General features: G+C 46.7%; 1 protein-coding gene across 1 annotated transcript; it reads left to right on the forward strand.

Moving 5' to 3' along the window:
* Positions 1-1,238: 1,238 nt before the first annotated feature.
* BBS1 (Bardet-Biedl syndrome 1) lies at positions 1,239-23,811 on the forward strand. The gene is made up of 17 exons (XM_077328278.1): positions 1,239-1,387; positions 2,797-2,873; positions 4,041-4,075; positions 4,824-5,096; positions 7,981-8,027; positions 9,752-9,790; positions 9,927-9,999; positions 11,196-11,327; positions 12,324-12,430; positions 15,148-15,268; positions 16,424-16,582; positions 17,272-17,341; positions 18,057-18,215; positions 19,480-19,613; positions 20,598-20,732; positions 21,021-21,107; positions 21,391-23,811. The coding sequence occupies exons 1-17, from the start codon at positions 1,350-1,352 to the stop codon at positions 21,475-21,477; spliced, it is 1,773 nt and encodes a 590-aa protein (XP_077184393.1). The 5' UTR covers positions 1,239-1,349; the 3' UTR covers positions 21,478-23,811.
* Positions 23,812-24,121: the final 310 nt, after the last annotated feature.

Here is a 24,121-nt window from a genome sequence, read left to right on the forward strand (position 1 = left end):
ATAATTAAACACAATTGGTATAGTTCCCTAATGGAGGGCAGCACCCACGGCCCATGGGAGTTTATGGTGTTTGTGCATATTTTTAGTCTCTGGTAGTTGTCATCCTCACCACTGTTTGATGATGTAGAGCATCCATTCTCAATGGGGGCCATTCAGGCTCCTTTGAAGGGGGCACAGACTGAAAGATGTTAGAAAGGGAGCCCAAATGGTTTATGGGGGGGGGCTGGTAACTGGCCTGATTAAAAGAATTAGAATGTCACGTATCATGTCAATAATTGCTAGAAAGTTTGAGCTTTATCAGGGGAAAGAAAAAGAAATTATGTAATCCGTTCCTTTGGGTGTACTTGAATTAATGCATTCAAGGGGGAAAAAATGAGTGAACATGCTTCTAGAAATCTGTCTCACACACACATACATATTTAGCAAGGTAGGACAAGTATAGTTAGTGTCATACAGTGTTTCAAGAACATCACTAGCAAAAGGGTGCAAGTTCCCTGCACAGTTCTCCTGTATACTGTGCTACAAAGGGCAACCTACCCTGACACAAAACTTTACTTGCATACATCCATGTACAATAGTAGCACCCACTTGAACACTTAAAGCAGAAGTAGCTTGTTTGGCTTCCCAGTTTTCTGTTAACAGGGCAAAATTATAAAATTAAGGCTGGATTTCAGGGAAAGGGACACCACTAGACAGGAATTATTTTTTTCTTTCAGACTGTAAGCCTTCAGCCACCTGATGAGATAGGCAAATAGAAGTTTTGGAATGGAAACCTATTCATAGACTTCCACTAATAAAGCTTTGAAACTCATTGTCACAGGACGCTGCATAAATGTGATAAATAAAAGGTCACTGGTATGTAAAGCTTTGGTTAAAGGATAAGGTGACCAGATTAAAGCGGGACACCATTGACCGGGGGGGGGGGTCTTGTTTAAAAAATTGGTCTATACGGAGCAAGAAAAAGTTTCATAGAATGCAAAAATAGTATTGTAATATATATATTTTTAATTTCAACATAAGTACAATTTGCCAGGTACCCCCAGATGTCCCTCCAAAAGTGGGACAATCTGGTCACCTTATTAAAGGAAGTACAAATTCATAAGGATTTTATATACACCATTGGCAAGCACAGTTTACCATTAAGCTTCCTTCTCAGCTTTGCAGTTCCAGTTTCTGTCTGGGGTAGGAAATGCTGGGAAGTCGCGTTTCTGAACGCTAGCCCTTTTCCTACATGAGCGTTTGAGAGCGTAACACGCAACCACTCAAGGGGGACTCATTTCCCTGGTGCACCCATTAGCAGCCACGGAGTTTCCATAGCAACAGATTTTCAGCTTAGCCGTGGCTTTGAGATGGCGACCACTGCTTCTTCTGGCGGCACCAGCGAAAGGTAAAAAAAATGAGTGGTTATCATGGCCAGGAGAACAAGGTTTTGATGACTTTCCTCTTGGAAGCCCTGGGGGAGTCCTGTTTCTCCGAAGTTGAGGTTGGGTCTCTCGGAGGAGAGGGTTTGTGACTAGAGGGGGAAGCTTGGGGCTAGGGCTTCTCGGGTCCGTTAAGGGGAAAGGGATGGAGGCGTCTTTTGGAACCTTCATTCCTACTTCCGCAAAGCTTGCACTGTTAAAATTCTGTATTGTGACGAAGTTGCTTCTTCGCCATCGGTAGATTTGATATTTGCCAGCGCTATCCGTTTCATTTGGAGTTGCCAGCAGACGGGAGGAAAATGTCCTGCCCTTTAATAGAGGCTTAATGTGTAGACATTGGCAGCAGAAGCTTTATGTGGCATGGCCAATAATATCACTTGCTTAATAACATTCCGTTAACCTTGTATTAAAGGGTTAGACCACATTTTTTCCCCCTTTGGGTATTTGGCACTCTTAGTTCTGTTTTAGCTCGAGGGGAATTTACAGTGTCTATAAAGTGGCTTATCCCTCCTTAGTAGTAGGGATACAGAGGCACTCCAAAGTCTTTGGAACTCCTGTTTTACATTGCTGCTTTAGATTAGTAAAGTTATCCATCTGCATAGTAGCAATGCTCTTGACTCTTCTACATTCAAGGTGTTTACTGGGATATTTTACTGTTTTATGGGATTTTAGATTTATGTAAACCGCCAGGAGCCAGTTGTTCCAAGAGTGGCGGTCAAAAAAATTGAAAATAAATACAAAAATAAAACTATCACTTGCCAGTTTGGCATATTAATGCCAGGATTCTCTGCAGGGAAGATGTAAAGTATTGAAGACTTTTGTGTTCCATTGATCTGTCTTTTCTCCATTATGTCTTATTTTTTACCTTTACATTATAAACCCATAGATGGGAAACAAATATTTTTACATTTTGGGATAGTGGCTAGAACTTTTAGGTGTTTCATAAATAATTAATAGCAGGAATAATGCTGCTCCAAACACACAGTAGGCACCTTACAGTGAAATGTGCATCTTCCCCAGTGACAGAAGGCCATGGAACTCAAGAGCTCTGAGTTCACTTGTAAAATGCCAAGATGAGAAGAGTGCTGCTTAATATTAAGACTCCTGTGTTCAAAAAGAGAATAGAATGAATATAGTCACTTGGAGTCAGGATGCCTGGGTTCTTGGAGAGCTAGGTGTGCTTTCAGCTTGGGATTTGGGTCATTGCATTTACTATTCTAGAAAAACTGAGAAGAGCTCTTTGGTTGTGATGGGTGAGTTTGGACTTTAGGCCTCTAGGGATTTGCTTCTGGACTGAAGGATCTTGCACAGTCTCAGATATACTTCTGTGTACTTTTTCTTTAATCTTTTTTGCCACCACTACCCCATCTGCCAGTACCCAAGTCAATTCCAAATGGCTGGATGCCCACTACGACCCGGTGGCCAACCTGTACACGTTTTCCTCCTGTGTCAGTAAGTCTGAAACTCTATTCATTCTCTTCCTAACAAGGAGTGTCTAGTCTTTGGAGGGGAAGGGGGAGAAGTCAAAACTTCTGATGGTTGCAGCCCAGGTGCCAGTAGCATTTTGAAAACATGTTGGGCTTCTCTGGGCTCGTAACCAGGCTTGCAAGAGTCAAATATGTGTTTTGTTTTCTATAAAAGTATGAACAATGCAAATCTGGTGGCATCTGCTGGCATGACCAACTAATGAGAGCTGAAGGCAAAGGCATTCAATGAGTAGCATCCACTACACTGTTCATTGCATTTTTACATCCCTCTGGATCAGGCTTTCTCAACCAGGGTTTCATGAAATTTTGGAGTTTCTTGATGGCCCTGGAAGGGTTTCCTGGGTAGGAGTTAACTAATTTATAATCTATTTTTTAATTTGTTAAATATTTTTCAAGCTATATGATAATATATAATCATATTGACTCACCAACCCCCTGCCAAAATGGTCAGGGATGTACCTGCAGATCCTGCCTTTTATTACAACTGGGACGGCAAAGATCAGGCAGTTATTAACCTACTGTCAATCTCAGTTGTGTAAGGATGAGATGTAGCTGCTCAATGATAAGGGAAAACTCTCTGCACATGTTCAGAGATGCCTTCTTATTGTTGCTGCACATGTCTCAGAGCTTAGGCTTGCCACTGGTAACACATTCATGTGCGTAATCCTGTCAAAGTAGGTGGCTGAAAGCAGCAGGATGACAGCAGCCCGTGGAATACCGTTGCCCTAGGTCTCTAATCCCAGCTGAGGATGTCACAAGAGGAGAGTTGGCTGCCTTCCAGATGGGGTGTAACTGCTTTCCTGATTCTGATGCCACTTCCCTAGAATGCCACTTAGGATCTTTGTCAGCCAAGGGATGGCAAAAATTAATATTTTTAGCACAGAACTATATTCTCTAGAGGGATTACACTGGAGTTGGGAATTTATGAAGTGTTCCAGAAGTGTTCTTTCCTCCAAAATAAATGCATTCCCTAATTTGAGCTCAGAATAATATTGCAGATTCCTAAAAGACAGCATCAGATTTTTGGGGGATCCAGAGCTGGCTTGCTAGACAATGCATTAAATTATAAATGGGTTAAGATACTGGTTTCCTTTCTGGTTTGAATGGGCTGAAACAAGGTCTTCTATTCCAGATCTGGCCGATTTGCATGGTGATGGAGATTATAAGGTAAGAAAGCTGATTGGACCCACAAACCCTTCTCAGCCTGGCTGCCTATACGTTTTCCTTTCCAGTGCATCCCCAAAGCTGTGGCCAGCCTGGTACTTCTCTATCCCAACTTCACATTTCTAATTGGTCTTAATGGTCAGGCCTGTTCATACTATATCTGTTTTAACTCATGCAGACAATTTTCCCTGTAGATTCTGAGTGGATGTTCCTAGTCATCTCTGGTTTATGTGTTTGTTTTAAGATTGACCATGTACCTTGGCTTGAAGCTGAACAAAGCTTTATGTGGGAGAGCTGTGATCAAATCCTGTGGTCTATTTTATCCTTAGAAACCAGCCCCTGAGGGGGCAGTTTTAATTAGGGATGTGGTATGAGGAGAGGGGAGCCCATTTACCTGAACCATCTTCTGAATACAAACCTAAATCACCTTTACATGAACCATCATCTAAATAGAAATCTCCCATTTCAGCTGTTGCTACTGTCCCCAATAAGGAAAAAGTAGAATTATTAACTCTCCTTTTCATACCTGCAATCCAAGTTGCAGGAAGCATAGTTGATATATGAGGTTAAGGAAATTACCGTAATTGGGTCACTCATTACAGATCTCTGATGTAAACTGTCATTGATAGACCCAGGGCATTTAGAGATTTTGAATGTACATTATAATGTACAATACATTGAATGTACATGATAATTCAGACAAGTCTCTGCCTCTTTTTCTCCACCCCTCTCCTTTTCTCCCCTTCACCAGCTTGTGGTGGGTGACCTAGGCACTTCCTGGCATGACATGAAGTTGAAGGTGTACCGAGGCACAGATCTGCTGAGTGAGAATGCCCTGCCGGACTTGCCTGCTAGTGTAGCTGCCTTCCTGATGGAACTGCATGAGCCACACACCCCTGCTGTGGCTGTGGCCTCTGGGCCATTTGTCTACGTGTACAAGAATCTCCGTCCATATTTCAAATTTACACTGCCTTCCCTGGAAATCAACCCCTTGGAGAAGGATGTTTGGGAACAGGCTAAGGAGGTAAGAAGAGGGATGGTGGACTTGGAGGCCACCCAGAGGCTAGGAGCTCTTTGGGGTGGGACCGACCTTACTATATGTTTTACTGTATTTATGTGTTGTTAGCTGTTGTGAGAGGGCAGGTCCAGGAGTGGCAGCATATAATAAATAAATAATCTTTCAGCACAGACTCTTCGTACACTCTCCTCCTAATGAGGCTTAGACACAGTGTTGTGTGATAGTTGGCCTGGGGAGCAGGAAGCTCACTCTTATCTGGGCAACAAGAAGTCCTCACTAGCCTTCTCCCATCTTGTCAAAGCTGCCGTTTATCTGTGTTCTGACTCCACCCCATTATTTTCCTGGCTAGTCTTTACATCTTGCCTTAATTCTGAGTCTTAGATAGCTTTGCCAGCTCCCCCCAGCCACCGGTGGGGGATGGGAGATAGGGCTTCCATATCCAAGTTGAGCAACTCCTGGAGATTTGGGGTTACGTACAATACCATAGAGTTCACACTCCAAAGTACTCATTTCCTCCAGGGGAACTGATAGATCCCTGTAGTCTGGAGATGAGCTGTAATTCAGGGGGATCCCTGGGTCCCACCTGGAGGCTGGTATCCCTAGTCCTAGGCTCATTTAGCTTTTGGAGCTCAGCTCCTGTAATCACTGGGTTCCCCTTTGGAGCTACAAGGCTCAGGGCTGGACCTGAACGTGGGGATTCTTATTTTGTGTATTGTTAACTGCCTTTCCTAAGAGTGTAGCTGATAATAATAAATAAAATCAAGAACAAGGAAGATGAAGGTGGAGTTCTTTGGACTCCTCCGGTGGGTTCTGTTGCACGCTCCTATTGTGAAACTTTCTCCCCACTGAAATTGAACTTCATTATACTACTGCTCACTGTTCCTTTAGAACCGTAGCTTTCGAACTTCCTACCTTCAGCGTAATCTTCCCACAGTGCCTTCTCTGTATTGTCACATTATTCCACTGATATTTTATTTATGTTTTTAATTTTAATGTGTTTTATTCCACGTGTTTTATCAGTTTTGGTAAACCGCCTTGAACTCTACAGAAGAAAAATGGCTCATAAATGTTTTAATTGATTCATTAAAAGCATTTATTAACCACCTTTCTGTCTCGTGGGACTTCGAACTAGATTACCCTGTAAATAGCAATAATGAAATACATCAACACCATGAGTTAAAAACAGTAATCTAAAACCACCAGTAGGCAGAAGAGCAAATCATGCTCCATCATGAAGAAAACTGTCTTCACCTGCCTCTTAAAGATTGAGAGTGAGGCAGCTAAGTGCACACCTCCCTGGGAAGCTTGCTCCATAACTGTGAGGCTGCTCCTAAAAAGGCCCTCTCTCATATACCAACCAGATGATCTTCAAAGAGACAGTCAAGAAGGCCTCTCCCTGTGGTTGTAGTTCCCCAGCAGGAGCATATGGAAGGAGATGATCCTTCAGATACCCTAGTCCCAATCCATGTAGATCTGATCCTTCCTTATTTAACTACTTCAGGAGTGATTAGACTGCTTTTGAGTTAAACTCTTAAAAGGTAATGCCGAGTGATCTTTAGCTAGGATTTCTGTGGAATCCTGGAATAAATAAACTTCTGGCATATTTTAGGGAGAGAGCTGATTACTTGTTAACACTATCCATTAGAAAGAATAATCACCTCAATACAGTCCTGTGAGTAGTGGTTTATGCCAGGGGTAGTCAACCTGTGGTCCTCCAGAAGTTCATGGACTACAATTCCCATGAGCCCCTGCCAGCAAATGCTGGCAGGGGCTCATGGGAATTGTAGTCCATGGACATCTGGAGGACCACAGGTTGACTACCCCTGGTTTATGCGTTGCTTCGGAACAGACAAAGAGATTGTACATATGCCTGTACGTGCTTCCCCCACCCGTGGGATAAAACTGTGTGTTCCTGAGGGCTCTGGGCAGGCCCACACAAGCCGAGTCCTGTGCAGATTTCTCATGTCTAAACATCATCCCATATGGAATGACAATACACCTAGCAGCTACCTAATGTTCTACAGGGGAAGAATGGGCAGTGGCATGCAGGCTTTCTTTGAAAGATCCTCGTCAGCCATTTCTGACCTTCCCATCAAGATGACTGCATAGTTTTCTGGGGAACTTCAGGGCTCTGTGGAACAACTTGTAAAACAATGCCTCAGGAGCTCAGTACAGATAATGCAGCACTCTTAGTGATCCACATTGACTTAAACTGAGCACCATGTGTCAAGTGCTCACAACACATGCTTGGGCAAGGCAGCTCAGGACAGGGTCCCAAGGCCAGCCACCCAGCTTGAAGTTAACCTGCAATGGTCTCCACCTTCAGCAATTAGAGGGGTAGATGGTGAGTAGAGCCTGGGCACCCCGTAGAGATGCCAGCCTCCAGGTGGGACCTGAGGATCCACAGAATTACAGTTCATCTCCAGTCTGCAGAGATCAAGTCCTGTGGAGAAAATGGATGCTTTGGAGGGTAAGCTTTTCGGCATTGTAACCCACTGCCCTTTCCAGGCTCCATCCCCAAATATTCAGGCGTTTCTAGCATTGCCAGTACTAGGTTGGGAAATACCTGGAGACGTTGACGGGTGGGTAGGATTTTGGGTGGGAAGGGAGTATAATGCTATGGAGTCCACCCTCCAAAGCAGCCATTTTTCTCCAGGGGGACTGATCACTTTGGTCTGGAGATGAGCTATAATTCCAGGGGATCCCCAGGGACATGAGGATTGGCATCTCTAGGAATTTCCCAAGCTGGATATGGCAACACTACCCCACCTTCCCCACTTCTAGCCAGTGGGAACCCGGCAATCATTGCACCCCAGTTTTCAGAGTTCTCTTTGGTGTGTGCTTGTCCTGCTGTAGGAAGCAGCTCAACGTTCTTGTTCTCTCCTTCTAGGACAAGATTGACCCTTTGACAGTGAAAGAGATGCTGGAGATGATCCGGTGAGAAGCTCAGAATCGCGGTGTCTCTTAACTGAGTTTGATGCTAGGGAGTTGTAGCACAGAAACGTCAGGATCCTAAGAAGCAAATGAGAGATGTGAATAAATATGTAATGAAGGTTCCTTACGTACGAATGCCTGGCTACAGGTTCCTGCCTCCTCTGCATTGCAGCTGATTTAATTTTTAGTTTCCAAATCTGCTTCAGTATGATCTTCCCTGGAAATTTATACCCAAAGTGGAGTTGGGCTAATGTGGAAGGGAAAGGGCAGATTTCTTCCCCTCGCCACCCACCTGGGCAGCATAGCCAACCCTGTTTCCTCGCCTGCCTGTTGTTCCCTCTTGCTCTTAACCAGCTAGTTTTTAAAAAATGTCCACCTTGTTTGAGGATATAAGGCAGGCTAGACCCATTTAAATAAGGAAATGATTATTGGTATACTGCAATATACCTGCTAACAATAAATTAAAGGAGGACGGGGGACCCAGCAAAAGGCCAGCCCTTGGCAGGTAAGGGTAAAGGATAAGCACCATTGTTTCGAAGCACCATCACCTTGTATATTCTCCATGGCAAGGAAAGCAAAACTGGGAATTATCCCCATGTGGTGATTAACAGTACCGTCCTAAGTAGAGTTACATCCTTCCAAGTGCATTGACTTCCGTGATCTTATAAAGGGGTAACTCTGTTTAGGATTGCAGTGTAAGAGGCCAGTTAGCCTGCATTTCAGAAAGCAGCTGGGTGGGGGTGAAGACTAAGGTGACCGGATTTTAACGTTGGTAAAGCGGGACACCATTGACTGGGGGGGGAGGGTCTTGATTAAAAATTTGGTCTATATGGAGCAACAAAAATTTTCATAGAAAGCATAGAATGCAAAAATAGTATTGTAATATATATTTTTTACTTGCAACATAAAGTACAATTTTGCCAGGTGCCCCCAGATGCCCCTCCAAAAGTGGGACAATCTGGTCACCTTAGTGAAGGCTGAATGTCCAGACTAATGACACCCACACACAATCATCCCTTTGAGTTAATCTGAAATGGCCACTGCTATCTGTTTCCATACTGGGACTTGGAATATATACTTCTCCCCCAGCCTGTTTGTTCATAGCTCATGTTACTCTCAATACCGTTCTCATACTTGCAGGCCAGGTAGCCAAAAAGGTTAACGCCCCCCCCCCCCCCTTTTCAGGGATATACTCACTGGTGTTCAAAGGGATTGTGAAGCTGGAACAAGAACTAATGTCAAGTGTGAGAATGTGATCTTAGACATGGGATAAAAAGCATGGGGACAGTCCCCTTCCAGACTACGAGACATGGAGGAGCTAATGTGAGACTCCTCTCTGTGACATCAGCCAATCTCAGTGGGGGCCACAAGGTCTCTTGGAAGGCCTAGCACATTTGATGGGGAAAGTCAGAAGAAATGTACAGCTAGGCTTCAGTGTACTGCTGAAAATTCTTCTTTATTTTCTAAAGTGTCAAGTTAAAGCCAAAACATGGGCCAATTAGTTACACATTTTCAGTAAGATTTCCTCAGTGGCAAGGGGGGAGCCCAAAGGCTTTATGGGGCGATAAACACAATTAAACCATAAAGCCGGGAGGAGGGGTCACTGAAACAGAACAGTCTAACTCGACTCCCAGCAAATGATATTAACGGCTAGTGAGAGAGAGGCATCAGGGCCACTGTTGTGCTTCTTTTGTGATTTACCTGCTGTCTTATGATTTCTCTGGCAGAGAAAAAGCGGATATTCCCTTATCTGTGCGGTCCTTGAGGTAAGTTCTTTGTCACAGAGCTCTGCTCTGGGCAGGGGGCAAAGGACTTGTTTTCAGGCCCTTAGAGGGTGGCTCTCTCTGCTGGCAGGGATCCTACTCTGGCCTGCCTCACCCCTTTGCCCTCTTGCTTCTGTAGGTTCCTGGCCCTCGACCCCTCTGAGATGGTCTCATTTGTGAACCAGTATAAGATGCAACCAATGAAGCGCCAGGTAAGGATTTCTCCGGTCAAGGGGGAGTTCCCAGAGCTTTCAGTTGCAGGTGCTTCTCTCAAATGCTTCTGGGTGAAAGGAGCCAAAAGGCTGTCTTTAGGGCCAAAAAGAATGCAGTGGCACTTGTTGTCTGTAGCGCTCGCAGGATGGCCAAAGCAACTCACTGACATTAACTAAAGGGCTAATGCCTACTGGTTGAGGGACCACCTCTCCCTGCATATGCACCCATTCATCAATTCAGATCAACCCACGGATCTCTCCTGGCCCCTTCCATCTGCCAGTGGTGAATTGTTTCATGGAAGGCTTGCTTCTTCTCCGTCATGGCTCCAACAACCTGCCAGGGACGTAATTTTGGAGCGCCTATAAAACTGTTATTTTTCAAAGGGAATTTGATTGGCATTGCTTTAGGGTAGCTGGAATGTCTCAGTTGAATATGTTTTCATTGTGAACGGTGTTCTTATGCTAATTTTATCTGGTGTGTTGTCAAGCTGCTTCAGAGCGCTCCGGTGAAGCGAAATAGAATTTTAAAAAATGAAATCCGCCAGCTCCCTGGAAGGCAATATGATTAGCCCTCCATTGGACACAGGCGACGAATAAACAGTTTACACTGGGCTGCTAGTTCCTTGCAGAGGTGAAATTAGCTGGTTCAATCTTTTGACTTCAGTGAGGGCTGCCAGAAAATATCTACCTGCTTAAGACATTTAAGCAGAGGCTAGGTAGCCACCTCACAGACATGCTGATTTTATGGCCTTAGGCAGATTGTGAGTGGGTGGGCAGGAAGGGATGTGCCAGTGTTTGTGTCTTGTGGCCCTTCCTTGCACACCCAGGGAAATGCTGATTGCCACTGTGGGATGGTAGGTGAATTTCTTCCAGGCCAGGCTGGATTCTGGAGATGTTTGGTGGTGGTGGTAGGGATCACTGGGGCATGAAATTGGGGTCACCATGGGTGGGCAGATAGTTGTGAGTTCCTGAATGATGCAGGGGTTGGACTAAATGACCTTGGAGGTCCCTTCCAATACTGTGATTCTATGATATTGCATGCTTGGTCGAACTCCTTCAGAGTCAATTTGGTGATTTACTAATAATAAAAAGTCCCCTTCAGCTGGTAGAGGGGGAGGAACTGAATACTTTATACTAGTTTTTCGGTGCTCGTCCTCATTCCTTTTGTGCTAAAGGATGCCCCTTACCTCTCTCAGACAGTGATCACTTGCATGTCTACTCTGAAGAAGAACATGGCTGATGAGGACGCCATCAGCTGCTTGGTGATTGGGACAGAGAACAACGAAATCCTGGTTTTGGACCCTGAGGCCTTCACCATCCTGACAAGGGTGAGGCTGTGGAGAAGTATTATTTGACACTGAGAAAGATAGATTGTTCCTCTACCAATCCCAGCTTCATCCAGTGGGAAAGAGCAATTTCAGTCATTGTTTGGGACTAGCATGATGGTCACTTATCCGAGAGTCAGCACGGCATAGTGGTTAAGAGTGGCGGCCTCTAATCTGGAGAACTAGGTTCGATTCCCCACTCCTCCTCTACATGCAGTCAGCGGGGTAACCTTGGGCTAGTCATGGTTCTCTTAGAGTAATTCTCACAGAGCTCTCTCAGCCCCACCTACCTCACAGGGTTTCTGTGGCGGGGGGGGGGGGGGGGAGGTACGGAAGGGGATTGTAAGCCACTTTGGGACCCCTGGTAGCAAAAAGTGAAGCATAAAAACCAATTCTTCTTCCATTCTTCACAGTTGTGCTGTTCAGCCACTGAGTGAGCTATGAGACACCCAATGCAGCATCTAGAAATTGTCTCTTAAAAACAGTCTCTCCCCCTCTTCTGACTGCAAAGATTCCCTGGAAGCCTGTGGCCATTGTCTTTGAAACAGTGTCTGATGGGGAAGAGGAGCACAACCCTTTCTTTGTGCCTTGGATGGGAGAGCGAAAGAGCCAGTTTGTAATGGTTAGGAGTGCGGACTTCTAATCTGGCATGCCAGGTTTGATTCTGCACTCCCCCACATGCAGCCAGCTTGGTGACCTTGGGCTCTTCATGGTGCTGATAAAACTGTTCTGACCGAGCAGTGATATCAGGGCTCTCTCAGCCTCACCCACCTCACAGGGTGTCTGTTGTGGGGAGAGGAAAGGGAAGGCGACTGTAAGCCACTTTGTGCCTCCTTTGGGTAGAGAAAAGCGGCATATAAGAACCAACTCTTCTTCTTCTTCAAAGTTCCTCTTACAGACAATTGAAGCCTCAGATAGCCTGATGAACCCCATTCCTGACCCACATGCTATGCTGGGATGTCCGGCCTTACCACTGCCTTCCTTTATTTTCCATGGCAGATGATGCTGCCAAGTGTGCCGGTCTTCTTGGATGTCATGGGCCAGTTTGACGTGGAATACCGCCTGACCGCAGCTTGCCGTAACGGGTGCATTTACATCTTCCGCAGGTGGGTGACTGTCAGGCCAACCCCTCAGCCAAAGGGAAGCTGGCAGGGAGGGGAGAATGGGGGGGAAGGACATACCATAGAACAAATACATGGTGGTATCTATGTGCTATGTACATGCCAGTATTGTTTTGTTCTGTGGTTCTTCTTGGCCCCAGGTGGCATTTTAGGAGCGAGTTCCCTCTTCCACCCAATCTCTTTCTATAGTTTATTATTGTGTGGTTCTGTATGCCTGCATATTTAGATACATGTTCTCTGTGAATGAGCCCACCTCCCAAACTGGGCCCTGGAGTTCACACAAACAACCAAGAGTAAGAAAGAAACCTCTCTTCCAATGCTTCTCCCTCATGTCTTAGGCAAGAGCTGCACATTTAGATCTGAACACCCAGTTCCCAGTCCAGGTGTAAACGCAGACCGCCACAGGGTGTTTTAGGGGTCTGAAACAAGATGATTGGGATCCAGAGCAACCTTGAATATTTTTTTTTAATTGAGCACAGTAGAAAAGTGGGGATAGTTTTATTGAGCAAGATACCAAAATCAACATATGCCATCATCATATCAAGGGCACATAACATCCAGCACCACAGAGCCCACACGAATTGTGGAATATCTCCATGCCCACAAACACTCTCTTGACTGCAACATGTCAGTTCAAGAGAAGCGTGTGGTGAGGAGGTGGAGAAGAGAGGGAGATGGATATCAGTGCAGTCCTAAACGCTGTTTGCACCCTTTTAAACCCACTGACTTAAAGGCTTTAGAAGGGTGTAATCTCCTTAGGGTTGCCTTTGTATGACCTGCCTATTTCTGCACGGGGAAGCTGTCTGGGGTGATGTCTGGATTCCAAGCATCTGATGAGCCAGCTGAACTAAGTCTTGGAAATCCAGATGGCTTGCTTTGTGCAGGAGTGGAGGCTTGGCGAGAGCCAGGGGTGGGTGTGGGGGCTGAGTTAAGAGCTCTCAGGAGTAACCAAAAGGGAGGTCCAGTGGCAAGCAGCCACAGGCAGCAGAACTGGACCACAAGACAGCTCAGATCCAGGATATCCAGATAGTGGGTACATCCAAGTAAGGGGGGGGAATTATTGTAACTCTGATAGAGAAGCAAGGTAAGAATAGGTGGAGAAAATATTTGATTTTCGCAGGTTTTTTCCAGGAGAAAGGGATGATTGGTGTGGAGGTATACCTGCGATCTAGGAATTTCTTCAAGGAAAGAAAAGTAAGGGAAGACTGGAGCAGGGCAGAGTTACATTGGATATCTTAGTGACTACGCCAGGTGGTAGGCAAGACTAATGGACTTTCTAATGAACTCCATCCAAACATAGAAAAAAAACACTTCCTAATGGACTTGCTAATGAATTCAATCCAGATAGTGGAAAACTGCTTCCTCGTTCCAGTCCGTCCCGGGGAGACTCCCAGATAAGACAGGAATGTGATGTGTCCCGTCCCCTGGAAATAAATAAATGCCCAGCAGCTGTTCACACATGGCATACTTCGGCATGGAGAGATTCCCATCTTGCCGTGTCCTACCTCTGAAGACGCCAGCTGCAGTTACTGGTGAAACCTCAGGGACTAAAACTACCAGCCACACAGCCCAGAAAACCCACAGCAGCCAGTTGTCTCCGGCCGTGAAGCCTTCTAAGTAGCTTATTACTTAATCTACTAAACACAATAAAGATTCTTTGTTTGGACGCAGTGGGGCAAGTCAACTGAGCAGGGTGCCTAAAAGCAGCTGGAGTGACTTTCAGTAGCCCAAACAATGGCCTAAGAACTGGTAATGCATGACTGAGTTGGTTTCTCTCTGAACAGCAGTTGGGCCAGAGAAGCATTTCCCTGGGCGTATCATGCTCCTCGCAGTGTGGCTGTCGGTTAGCTATAATTCAGATAGACTGGATGCCCTGCTCTTACTTACTCTTCCACCAGTTTGTTTCTGTTATCCTGCATACTGCCCAAGGCAAGGTTTGCAAGGCCTGAAGGGCAGAGACGAGCACAAAGGATGCTCACAGAGTATAATGATGGTGCAGGGAAAAAACGCACAGTTCACATTGACAATCTGTCTCCCATGGTGCACCTTTCAAAAGGCAGCAGTGCTTCCTGTGTAGGAAAAGCAGGCTGTGTGAAGCAGCCATCAGTGAACAGCAAAGGCCTGAAGGACCCCTTGAAGCCTGGCTTCAGAGCCCAGACAACCTTACTGAGGCACTGTGAGGCAGCCATTTTAGGAAGCTGCTTTTAGGCACAAGACAAACCAAGCCAACACAGGTCATCATGTACCAGGACAGTCGTCTTTGCAATAGCACTGTTGCATGGTTCCTGCTTTTCAAACGATCTAGTTATTTATACTCCACTTTTTCCTCCATTGGGGCATAAAGCAGTTTACAACATCCTCCTGTCCTCCATTTTATCTTCACAACAACCTCCCAGTGAGGTAAATTAGGCTCAGAATGGGTGAGATTGTGCTTCCGTGGCAGAGAGGAGATTTAGACCTGGGTCTCCCAGATGCTGGCCTGCCAGTCTGACCACTACACCAACTGTCTCATAAGAAGCTTATACCAGAGTGCCTCCTGAGGGATTTTGTGCTGTGTTCATTGGGAAGCCATTTTGGACCTTCCAGGGGAGGTAGCAAGATATCTTCATCCAGCTTTCCTCCAGAATCTCCTTTTTAGTGGGACACAGGTCAGCAAGCCAAGGAGCGCCAGTGCTGATCCATCCACTTTGTCTTTCATGCAGAGACTCCAAGAAGCCCAAGTACAGCATTGAACTGAGCTCTCAGCCTGTGGGCTTGGTTCGGGTCCAAAAGAACATCGTGGCTGCCTGTTCCGACCAGACGCTGCAAGGATATACACAGAAGGTTGGAAGGGGCCGTTGTGTGCAAGAGGAGAGGGAGGGATGAATGATTGGAGGGATGAATGTGAGGCTTAGTTAGTTTGCTTCACCCAAGTTTCCAGGAGTAGATCTGCTTGGGTTGAACTGGAACCAAGAGGCCTTGTTCCAAGGGGCACTAGAGACCATCAGACGAGGCTGCAGGACACACAGTGGAAGCTTCTTTTTCCAGAAGGAAACATGGCCAACTTGCAGTTCACACTGTACGATTTGCCTCACCCATTAGTAATAAAATAATTTGTATGTAATAGATTCAGGTGGGTGGCTGTATTGGTCTGAAGCAGCAGAACAAAGTTTGAGTCCAGTGGCACCTTTAAGAACAACAAATTTAATTTGGGGTGTAACCTCTTGTGTGCAAGCCCGCTTCTTTAGGAAAGCTTGTTGGTTTAGCGAACAAACTGCTGGACCCAAACTTTGTTCTCTTGGATGGGTGGATATTGACCCCAATGTTGCCAGATGTCCAGATATGTATATGATGGATTTCTTGGTACCGTCTGGGGAAATCAGTTAACAATTTCATTGTAAAGTCTTCACTTCCAAGAAAACAAAATTCCAGTAGCACTTTAAGAAGGCAATTACATTGTAATCATAGAATAGAATTTCCAGAGAGCCAAACATTAATTCCATACTGAATATGGGTAGCACGGTTTTGTTTTCCAGTCTTTCACACAGGCAGCTCAGCTTGATTTATTCATTAAAAACGTTGCTGCAATGGGAGAATTTCCTGGAGGCTCTCTCTTTAATTGATAAACTGAGGAAGGTTCTGTATGAAGATTTTAACCTGAAATCGTGTGGTGTGTATATTGCATGTTAACATTGTTGGCATCATTATCTTTAATCCAGTGTTTATGATGTCATATTAAATACAAGGTTTTTAAAATTTATTGTGTGAACTGTGCTTTGGTCTGTCCTCCCCTCTTCTGGACTCTTGAAAGTCTTTCCTTCTTTTGCATGTGGCATTGCTTTTTCCACCTGCAGGTGGTGCTGTTGCTGCTCTGCAGTTAAAGGGAAGGGACCAGACAGGTTCAAAGGAATGTTGGTTCTTCCCTAGAAGGGAATTCCATCGAGGATCAGGTCAAAGCAGTGGTGCAGACATATTCTTAGCAGTATGTTCTCCTGACAGGGAAAGAAACTCTGGATGATCTCACTGCCGGCAGCACCAATGACCATGAGTCTGATGGACCAGAAATCCCGGGGTTTCCAGGCAGTGCTGGTGGCTTTGGCTAACATGGAAGTACACCTGTACCAGGACAAGAACCTTGTGAACGTCATCCAAACACAGGTGGGACATGCTAGAATATGTGGAGGCAAGACTTAAAGCTTGGGCGTGTGTTTCTCAGATCTGGGGCTGCTGTGTTTTGCCTCTTGCTGTGGGAAGGGGTGTTCCTTAGGGATTTAAAGCAGAAGAATTTGGGAGCCGTGACTCCTACTGTCTGTGAACATCAGAAGTGCATCCTGTAAAGCTGAGGGTGGACCTCAGTTAGCATCTTTTGCTTGACACAGAAACTAAGTGGAGTATCATCTGACCAGCTATGGTGAGGCTGATCTGCCTGAAACCTTTTCTTTCCCAGGAGATTGATGGCTGCCTGTCGTCCCTGTAGGCAGCCAGTTCAAGAGCCACAGGAGGCTCCTGTTCGTTCTCAGGTTGAGGAGAGAAAGCTCTTGCAGGCCAGAGAATGGCACGGCAGAACCCTAGCAGGGAATGGGCACAATGGAGGGGGGAAGAAAGTAGTCAGCAAGAGATGAGCTTGCCCTTGTTAAAGAGAGTGAAAAATAGAATGGGGGGAGTAGCATAGGAGAAAGTGTCATGGTGGCAACGGAAGTGGTATACCTATCAGAAGAAGGGGTCAGAGAAGGCTGGGGTGGAGAGGAGAATCTCAGCAGAGGAGCTAGGAATCGGAGGAGAGGAGGAAATATGGTCTCTGCCTCCACCCACAAACCTCTCTCTATTCTTCTGCTTCCTGCGGCCAGGATGTGGTCACCAGTATCTGTTTTGGACGCTATGGGAGGGAGGATAACACCCTTGTCATGACAACCAAAGGTAAGACCACAAAGCAGGTCTTGTTAGATCAGCCCACCTGCCCCAGCATCCTGTCTCCAAAGTGGACAGACATTGGTCTACACTCTGTTGCTTGTCTCCAGCACCTTCTGTTCACAGTTATGCTTATGTCTAGTGACGAAGGCTATTGTCTTTTCCTTTTTTAATTAAAAAAGAGGGTGGAAATCTCTTTCCCTTGTGGATGTACATTTGAAAAGGCAGGAACAGTACAGTATCAGAAAATTTACCAATGCCAGAAAGTTTGTCATATGTCAGTCGTGCATGGCTTTCTGGCAGTTGCTGCATCCTCTGAAGACCTCTGAATGTTTTATTTTTTGACCCTTGGGATTCTGTGCCTGTGCTCATCTGCTGTAAATAGACTATTGTTTTTAGGCTGCTGTGACTTTGTTGGTTGCTTTACTGGGAAATTGGGTGCGGTTTTATGAACTGGTTGCTGTTTAATTCATTTTTCCATGAATTTTTAAGGTAGCTACTCCTTCCTAGCCATTTCATCCTTGCTTGTATTCCTTGCACTTTGACTGCCCTTGTGGTTTATCATTCCCCACCCCCACAGAGCTAACACCCGTTGAAGAAAAGGCAGGCTAGAAATACTTTAGAAATCATTTCTTGAAAACCCATCTATGAAATGATGTGGCATTAGAGGGGGATTCTGTACTCTGCATAACTCCTTACTGCCGTTTTTTACCCCTTCTCCTAGGTGGGAGTTTGATCATCAAGATCTTGAAACGGACCGCTGTGTTCGATGGGGGAGACACTTCTGTAGGAGCCCCCGTTGCCCAGAGTGTCAAGCTCGCGGTGCCCAAGAAGACAAAACTGTATGTGGACCAGACGTTGAGAGAGCGGGAGTGCAGCATGGGTAAGTAGAAGTGGGGTGGCTCTCTCTGCCTGGCCTCCTCGATGGGGCAGCTGGCCCACCTCAGGGCTTAGGTGCACAGCCTCCATGCTGGGGCCCAGCCGCCTGCGTCTCTCTCTGGATCAGGGGAAGCTCTCCCACTTAATGCTTTGCTCCCAGATCAAAGTCAATCTGCAAAAAGATCCTGGAAGTTTCAGCTGCTCTAAAAACAAACAAAAAAGAGAGAGCACCTTTTTAAATAGTCAGTGTGTGGACACAGAGGCAAAAAGCCCACTAAAGGGAGAAGCAAGATTTGTTTGAAGAATTCAGACGCTGTAGGAAGCTGTTTGCATGAAGTATCTCTCAAGTGGTTTGACCCTTCTGCCAAGCCAGCATGGCCACCTGAAAACAAGACATGATGGACAGCACTCTGAACTCAGTGAGGGTGGCTTGAAGTGGGCACCTTCCCAGAGGCTGCATTCCTAGTGGCTGCCAGCTGGGTATGGCTTGAATCCAGAGAGCCTGCAAAGGGTGGTCCTGATGCCCATTCTCAGGGTCTGGATGTCAAAACACCTGGCTCCTCATCCTCCACAGAGAATGCGACAGCCAGGGTGGCGTAGGAGTTAGAGTGTTGGACTGGTAGATCCTGGTGGGTCGTCGTGTTGGTCAGAAGCAGCAGAACAATGTTTGAGTCCAGGGACACCTTGAAGACCAACCAAGTTTCATTCACGGTATGACCTTTCATGTGTATCTGATGGACCGTTTATGCACTGGGAACTTCACTGCCCCAGCTCCCATGCAGGAACACAAATCAGGGGCAGATGAGGTGCGCCAGGCCAAATGCTCCCCCACGTGAATGCAGGAAGAGATGGGGCAACCTGCCGTGACTAAAACTCCAGCCTGCAGCCCAGCATGAAACCTCCAGTGCGTAAATGGTCATGAAGAGTGCGTGCACACAAAAGCTTATATCTTGAATAAGACTTTGCTGTTCTTAAAGGTGCCCCTGGACTCAAACTTCGTAGTGTTGGACTGAGCTCTTGAAAATGCAGGTTTGACTCCCCACTCTGCTATGGAAACTCGGCGGCTGACCTCGTTCAGTGACATCAGGCTAGTTAGACACAGCCTACCTCACAGGGTGGTAGTAGCGGGGGGAAATGGCAGGAGGGGAGAATCTTGGCAGCCATTTTTGGTCCCCCTGGGAGACCAAAGTATGCTATAAAAAATAAATAAAGCAAACACGGAGTGGGCAGACAGAACTTTGTCCCTGCTTCTTTCCCTCCCTGTCCAGCCATGTATCAGGTGTTCCAGATGGAGCTGAACCGCATCCACCTCCTGGCAGCACGCACCTACGCCCAGGCCCTGGAGTCCAGCCTCACGCCCATCTCGGAAAGACTGCAGGAGCCGCTCAGGATGAATGCCGTGGTGAGCAGGAAGAGGGGAGACAGGCAGACAGGCCATGGTCCACGTTGGTCCTGCTCTGGATTCACTCTCTTGTGGAGATGCAGTGGGGTGGCAGGTTGTTCGGGGTTTACTGTTACAATGAGGAAGGGAGGTCTTCTCAGACTGCATTGAAAAAACGAGCCGTCGTCATGCTTTCCACGGAACCCTGGTGGTTGTGTGTCCGGGGGCGGGGGCAAGGTCGTTCCTGAGACTTCTCCGTATCACCACAAACTGCAATACTGGATGTACTGCGTGGTAGGAGGAGGAGGCCTGTCCCGTAAGGCTTGATGAAACCTGGAATATTTGTTCAATAGGCCAAGAATGGTTGGGAGGAAGGCAAAGTTGCTTCTTAGAATGGAGAGTCGCTTAGCTGTTTAATTCAGTAGGAACTAAATGGTCTGTTGAAGTCATCAGACATGCTAGAAAACAAATCCAATGAGGAAGAAATTAGGAACATGCAAATAAATATCAGGTAATTTCTGCAAAGATAGAGAGAGAGAGAGAGAGAGAGAGAGAGAGAGAATTTCAGCATTTGGGGGGGAGGGGGATGACTCCACTGACTGGTTCGATCGTATTTTACTATGGATACAGTTTTAGGGTTTAGAGACTCATGTAAGCTTTACTAGAGGGCTGTTCCCTGCTCCTCTTCCTGAGGTCTCAGGGCCAAACTACAGAAGATGGCATCTTTTTGGCTGCCCTGAGGACACAGCCAATCCCCCCCCCCCCGGTCATTTACAAATGTTGTGGGGGCATGATCTGATGGGTACTCTTGCTTCTCTCCCCCCCCTCCCCAGCACCTTATCAAGTGCCAAAATGGCCACACACACCACCTCTTAATAAAAATTGGGTCCTAGTGGCATTCTTAAACAGCAGTGGCGTGCATCCTCATGGTGACCTGAAGGATGCCATTGCATCAAGCGTGACCAGTTTCTGCACTTCCACCTAATACCCACTCCTCCTGTACAGGTCCAGGGCATGGGCCCTACCTTCAAGCTGACCCTTCACCTCCAGACCACGTCAGCCACCCACCCGGCCACCAACCTCCTCATCAGCTTCCAGTATGACGAAGGCCTTTATCACATGGCACACCCCTTCTTCAAGGTAACTCTGCCTTCAACTCTCTCCTCTTTCCCCCCTGCCCCAGGCAAAATGCTACTGCTACTACAGCATGTCGGTGGCATCGACAATAAACTTTGAGTAGAGCAACCAATGTGACCCTGTAAGTCTGTGCCCGTAGGGGATTGTCCCCTTCCAGTGCTGAAGGGTTTCTCTTTGGGCATGTTCTCCCTAGTGCCACCATCTGTCCTGCCCTCTGCAGGCGACTTTTTACTCCAGCACCCCACTTCTGCCTGCTGCATGGGAAGCTCTTCATCTTCTTCCTCCCTTCAGGTTCCTATGCTGGTCCCTGGGCTGGATTACCCCCTGGAAACCTTTGTGCAGAGCCTAAGTGACAAAGGGATCTCCGATATTATTAAGGTTGGTGCTTGGTGCCCATGCCTTGGCTTTTCTTCTGCCTCTTTACTTCCCTCTCCCCCAAGCCTTGATACCTGGGGGCGCACTCAGCTTCTCTTTTCAGAAAAAAAATTCTTATCCCAGAAGAAGAGCCTTGTTCCCAGACTGGGGACTACGTCCACTATTTTTCATCTGGCTGCAGTGTTGCCATCCTGCCCTCCAAGTAGCCATATCCCAAACATCCTGGCTGGCCTAAAGAAAAAGCAAAAGCACCACCTCACCTATGCTGTCTCCCTTTGCTTTGCAGGTGTTTGTGCTGCGGGAGGGAGAGAGCACTCCTTTGCTCATGGCACACATCAATATGCCCATCAGTGAAGGCCTGGCAGCCGCGTGAACAGCTCGGATGATGGCGAAAGGGAAATGAGCAGTTTTAGCCTGTAGGCTCCTCTTTGGAGTGGATGTAGAACACCCTTTACCTCCTTCTGTCCTGGAACGAGGCATTTTAAGAGGGATCTCTCATCCCTAGGCAAGGAGGACGTCTTGTGGTGAATGCAATTGCTTGCTCCAAGGAAGAAACCACAAGAGAGGTCCAACTCTGGACTAGGCAGCTTCCTTCCCAGGTTTGGAGGACCCTTGGACAGCGAGGCCAGTGCTCTGAGTATCCCAGTGAATTATATTGTCCTTTGAATCGGCTGTCTGTATCCGCAGGAAGTCCGTGGAGGGGCTTGAGGCCGAGTGACTAGCCCTCAGGCCCATGTGAAGCCATCACTTTGTTGACTTCTCCAACCCTTCTTTGTCTTCTCTGACTGGCAGCCACTCAAGTAGAAAGTGGGGCAGAGGCCTTTAAATAAGAAGGCCAGAGCTTAAACCTCAGTCTGGTGCATGCAAAGAAGGCACTCTGCCAACTTCAAACCGCTCTTTGATCACCCCTCAAAAATGCATCTATCCCAGAAGCCCTTCTAATTCCAGAGGTAGAGGCAGGTGATTTGTGAATCCTGCGGGAGGGGGAGTAAAGCTGAGTCCCAGCTCAGGTTATGCCCCAGTGTCAGCTTGCCTTCTCATCATACAGGAAACAGCTTAGCAGGGTCAGTTCCAGGATTTGGCTGGGCACTGGGCAGCGAGTGCCTGAGCCCCTCTCCTGTGCTTGACAGTGCTCTTCCTGCCCACGTTGGGCTCCCCCACTGCCTGTCCATCCATCCATCCTTCCCCTTACTCATTTGGCCCTTTTCCAGCACCACTGACACTCTCATGCTGTGCTGGGCAGTGCCTGCAGCTGACAGTGGTGGAAGGGCTCATAACAAGCAGATGGGCAGCTGAGCAGGCTGGGACTAAGGAAGGCACAGGCCTCAGCAGCTGCTCTACCTCAGGGTCTGCTTTCACTGGCCCTGCAGCTTAGATCCTCCCCCAGCACACTGCCCTGCAGCCTAGGGATCTTAGCCACTTTGAACCACTCTGGTTCCATTCCACCTCTGTTGAGGGAGGGGAAGCAGCTGTTCCAAGAGGGGGTGTTGATGAAGAAGACAGACTATCAGTTACTTTTTCCACAGCTGCGTGGTTTCTTTTTGACACCTTGTGATGAACACAGAGGTGTGAATAAGCAAGTCCTATTTCCCACTCACAGTTTTAACCACTCCTCATGAGCGGGTGCTAACTTTTTGCTTGAGGAGATATGTCTGTTTGGCAAGCAACAGGGGGTGGGGTAGACAGTGGCCACGTCCTATGGCCTGTTACGCACACAGAGCTTAGTGCAGAGAATCCAAGCAGTCAAACCTTTGAGCTTGACTTCAGATTCTGTGCCTGCTGTATGCACCATTATTTTCTCACTGGCATATTTATTTTGTAGCTACAACTAAAAAATGCAGGTTTTTTTTTCAGTTGGAGAACATCACTTGTGTTGTGTATGTATTGACACAATTATCCTATCACAGCTGTGCAGTAGCATGGGGTAGTCAACCTGTGGTCCTCCAGATGTTAATGGACTACAATTCCCATGAGCCCCTGCCAGCATTTGCTGGCAGGGGCTCATGGGAATTGTAATCCATTAACATCTGGAGGACAGCAGGTTGACTACCCCTGAACTAAGCGGCTTCCATTGAAATTCGGGTGGTTGAATGAAAGGAAACACCAGGAAACGTTTTTTTTTTAATCCTGAAATTATCCTGAAATTGACCAAACTATGAGCAAAATTGTGAGCAATTTTAAACGGACTAGAGCAGCTGTGAAGCTCCCTTTTCTTCTTGCCAAGCTGTAGTGGATTCTCTGTTGTGTTAGCAGCCATTGTAAAAAGTGGGAAAGAATGATCACCCTGTGCCCATCCCCTTTGTCACTTTCACACAAGCACCAGATCTTCATGCATTCATGGGCAGGACACTGGAGAAAGAGGGGAGGAGAGAGGAGATGCCTGGGGACGGGCAGGAGAGAGAAATCCTCCAGCGTAGTATCGCAGTAGATTTTGAAAAAGGAGCTTGGAGGCATTTCCCCACTTGCTGGAGACAAATTCTGTAAATCCAGTTTGCTGCGAGAACAAAGAGTAAGCTCATGGCCAAAGCACTCAGGAAACTTGCCTCCCACCCTTTTCAGAACTTGCAAAGAGGCTTCTCAGAGAGCATAAGTTCCTCCTATCATTTCTTCCCCACCCTGAGCAATCCAAGACTAGCAATAGTCTAATATTGCTAGACTCGTGCCACTTGTAAAAAATAAATAAATAAAACAATGAGGGGAAAAGTAATCGATGGAGTTTGTGCACTGAGTGACCATTGGAAGGTGCAGAGTGGGCAGAACAACCTCAATGTGGGCAACAGAGTGACCTTCAAGAAGCAGTAAATGGGTAGGGAGGATCTGAATATGTATGCTTTTGAAGTACCTTTGGCTCGGTAGCTAAACAAGGGAAAAATTGGCACAAAACCACTCTCAGAAAATCTGGAGAAACAGTGACTGGAAAGCAAACTGCACTGAAAATCAATGCAGAACAATAAAGAAAGCCCAATGAAAATGCATGGCCATTGTCACTTGGATTGGGATCTCGGACCCTTCAACTG

The sequence above is a fragment of the Paroedura picta genome, chromosome 1 (genome assembly GCF_049243985.1).
Source record: "Paroedura picta isolate Pp20150507F chromosome 1, Ppicta_v3.0, whole genome shotgun sequence".
NCBI lineage: Eukaryota > Metazoa > Chordata > Lepidosauria > Squamata > Gekkonidae > Paroedura > Paroedura picta.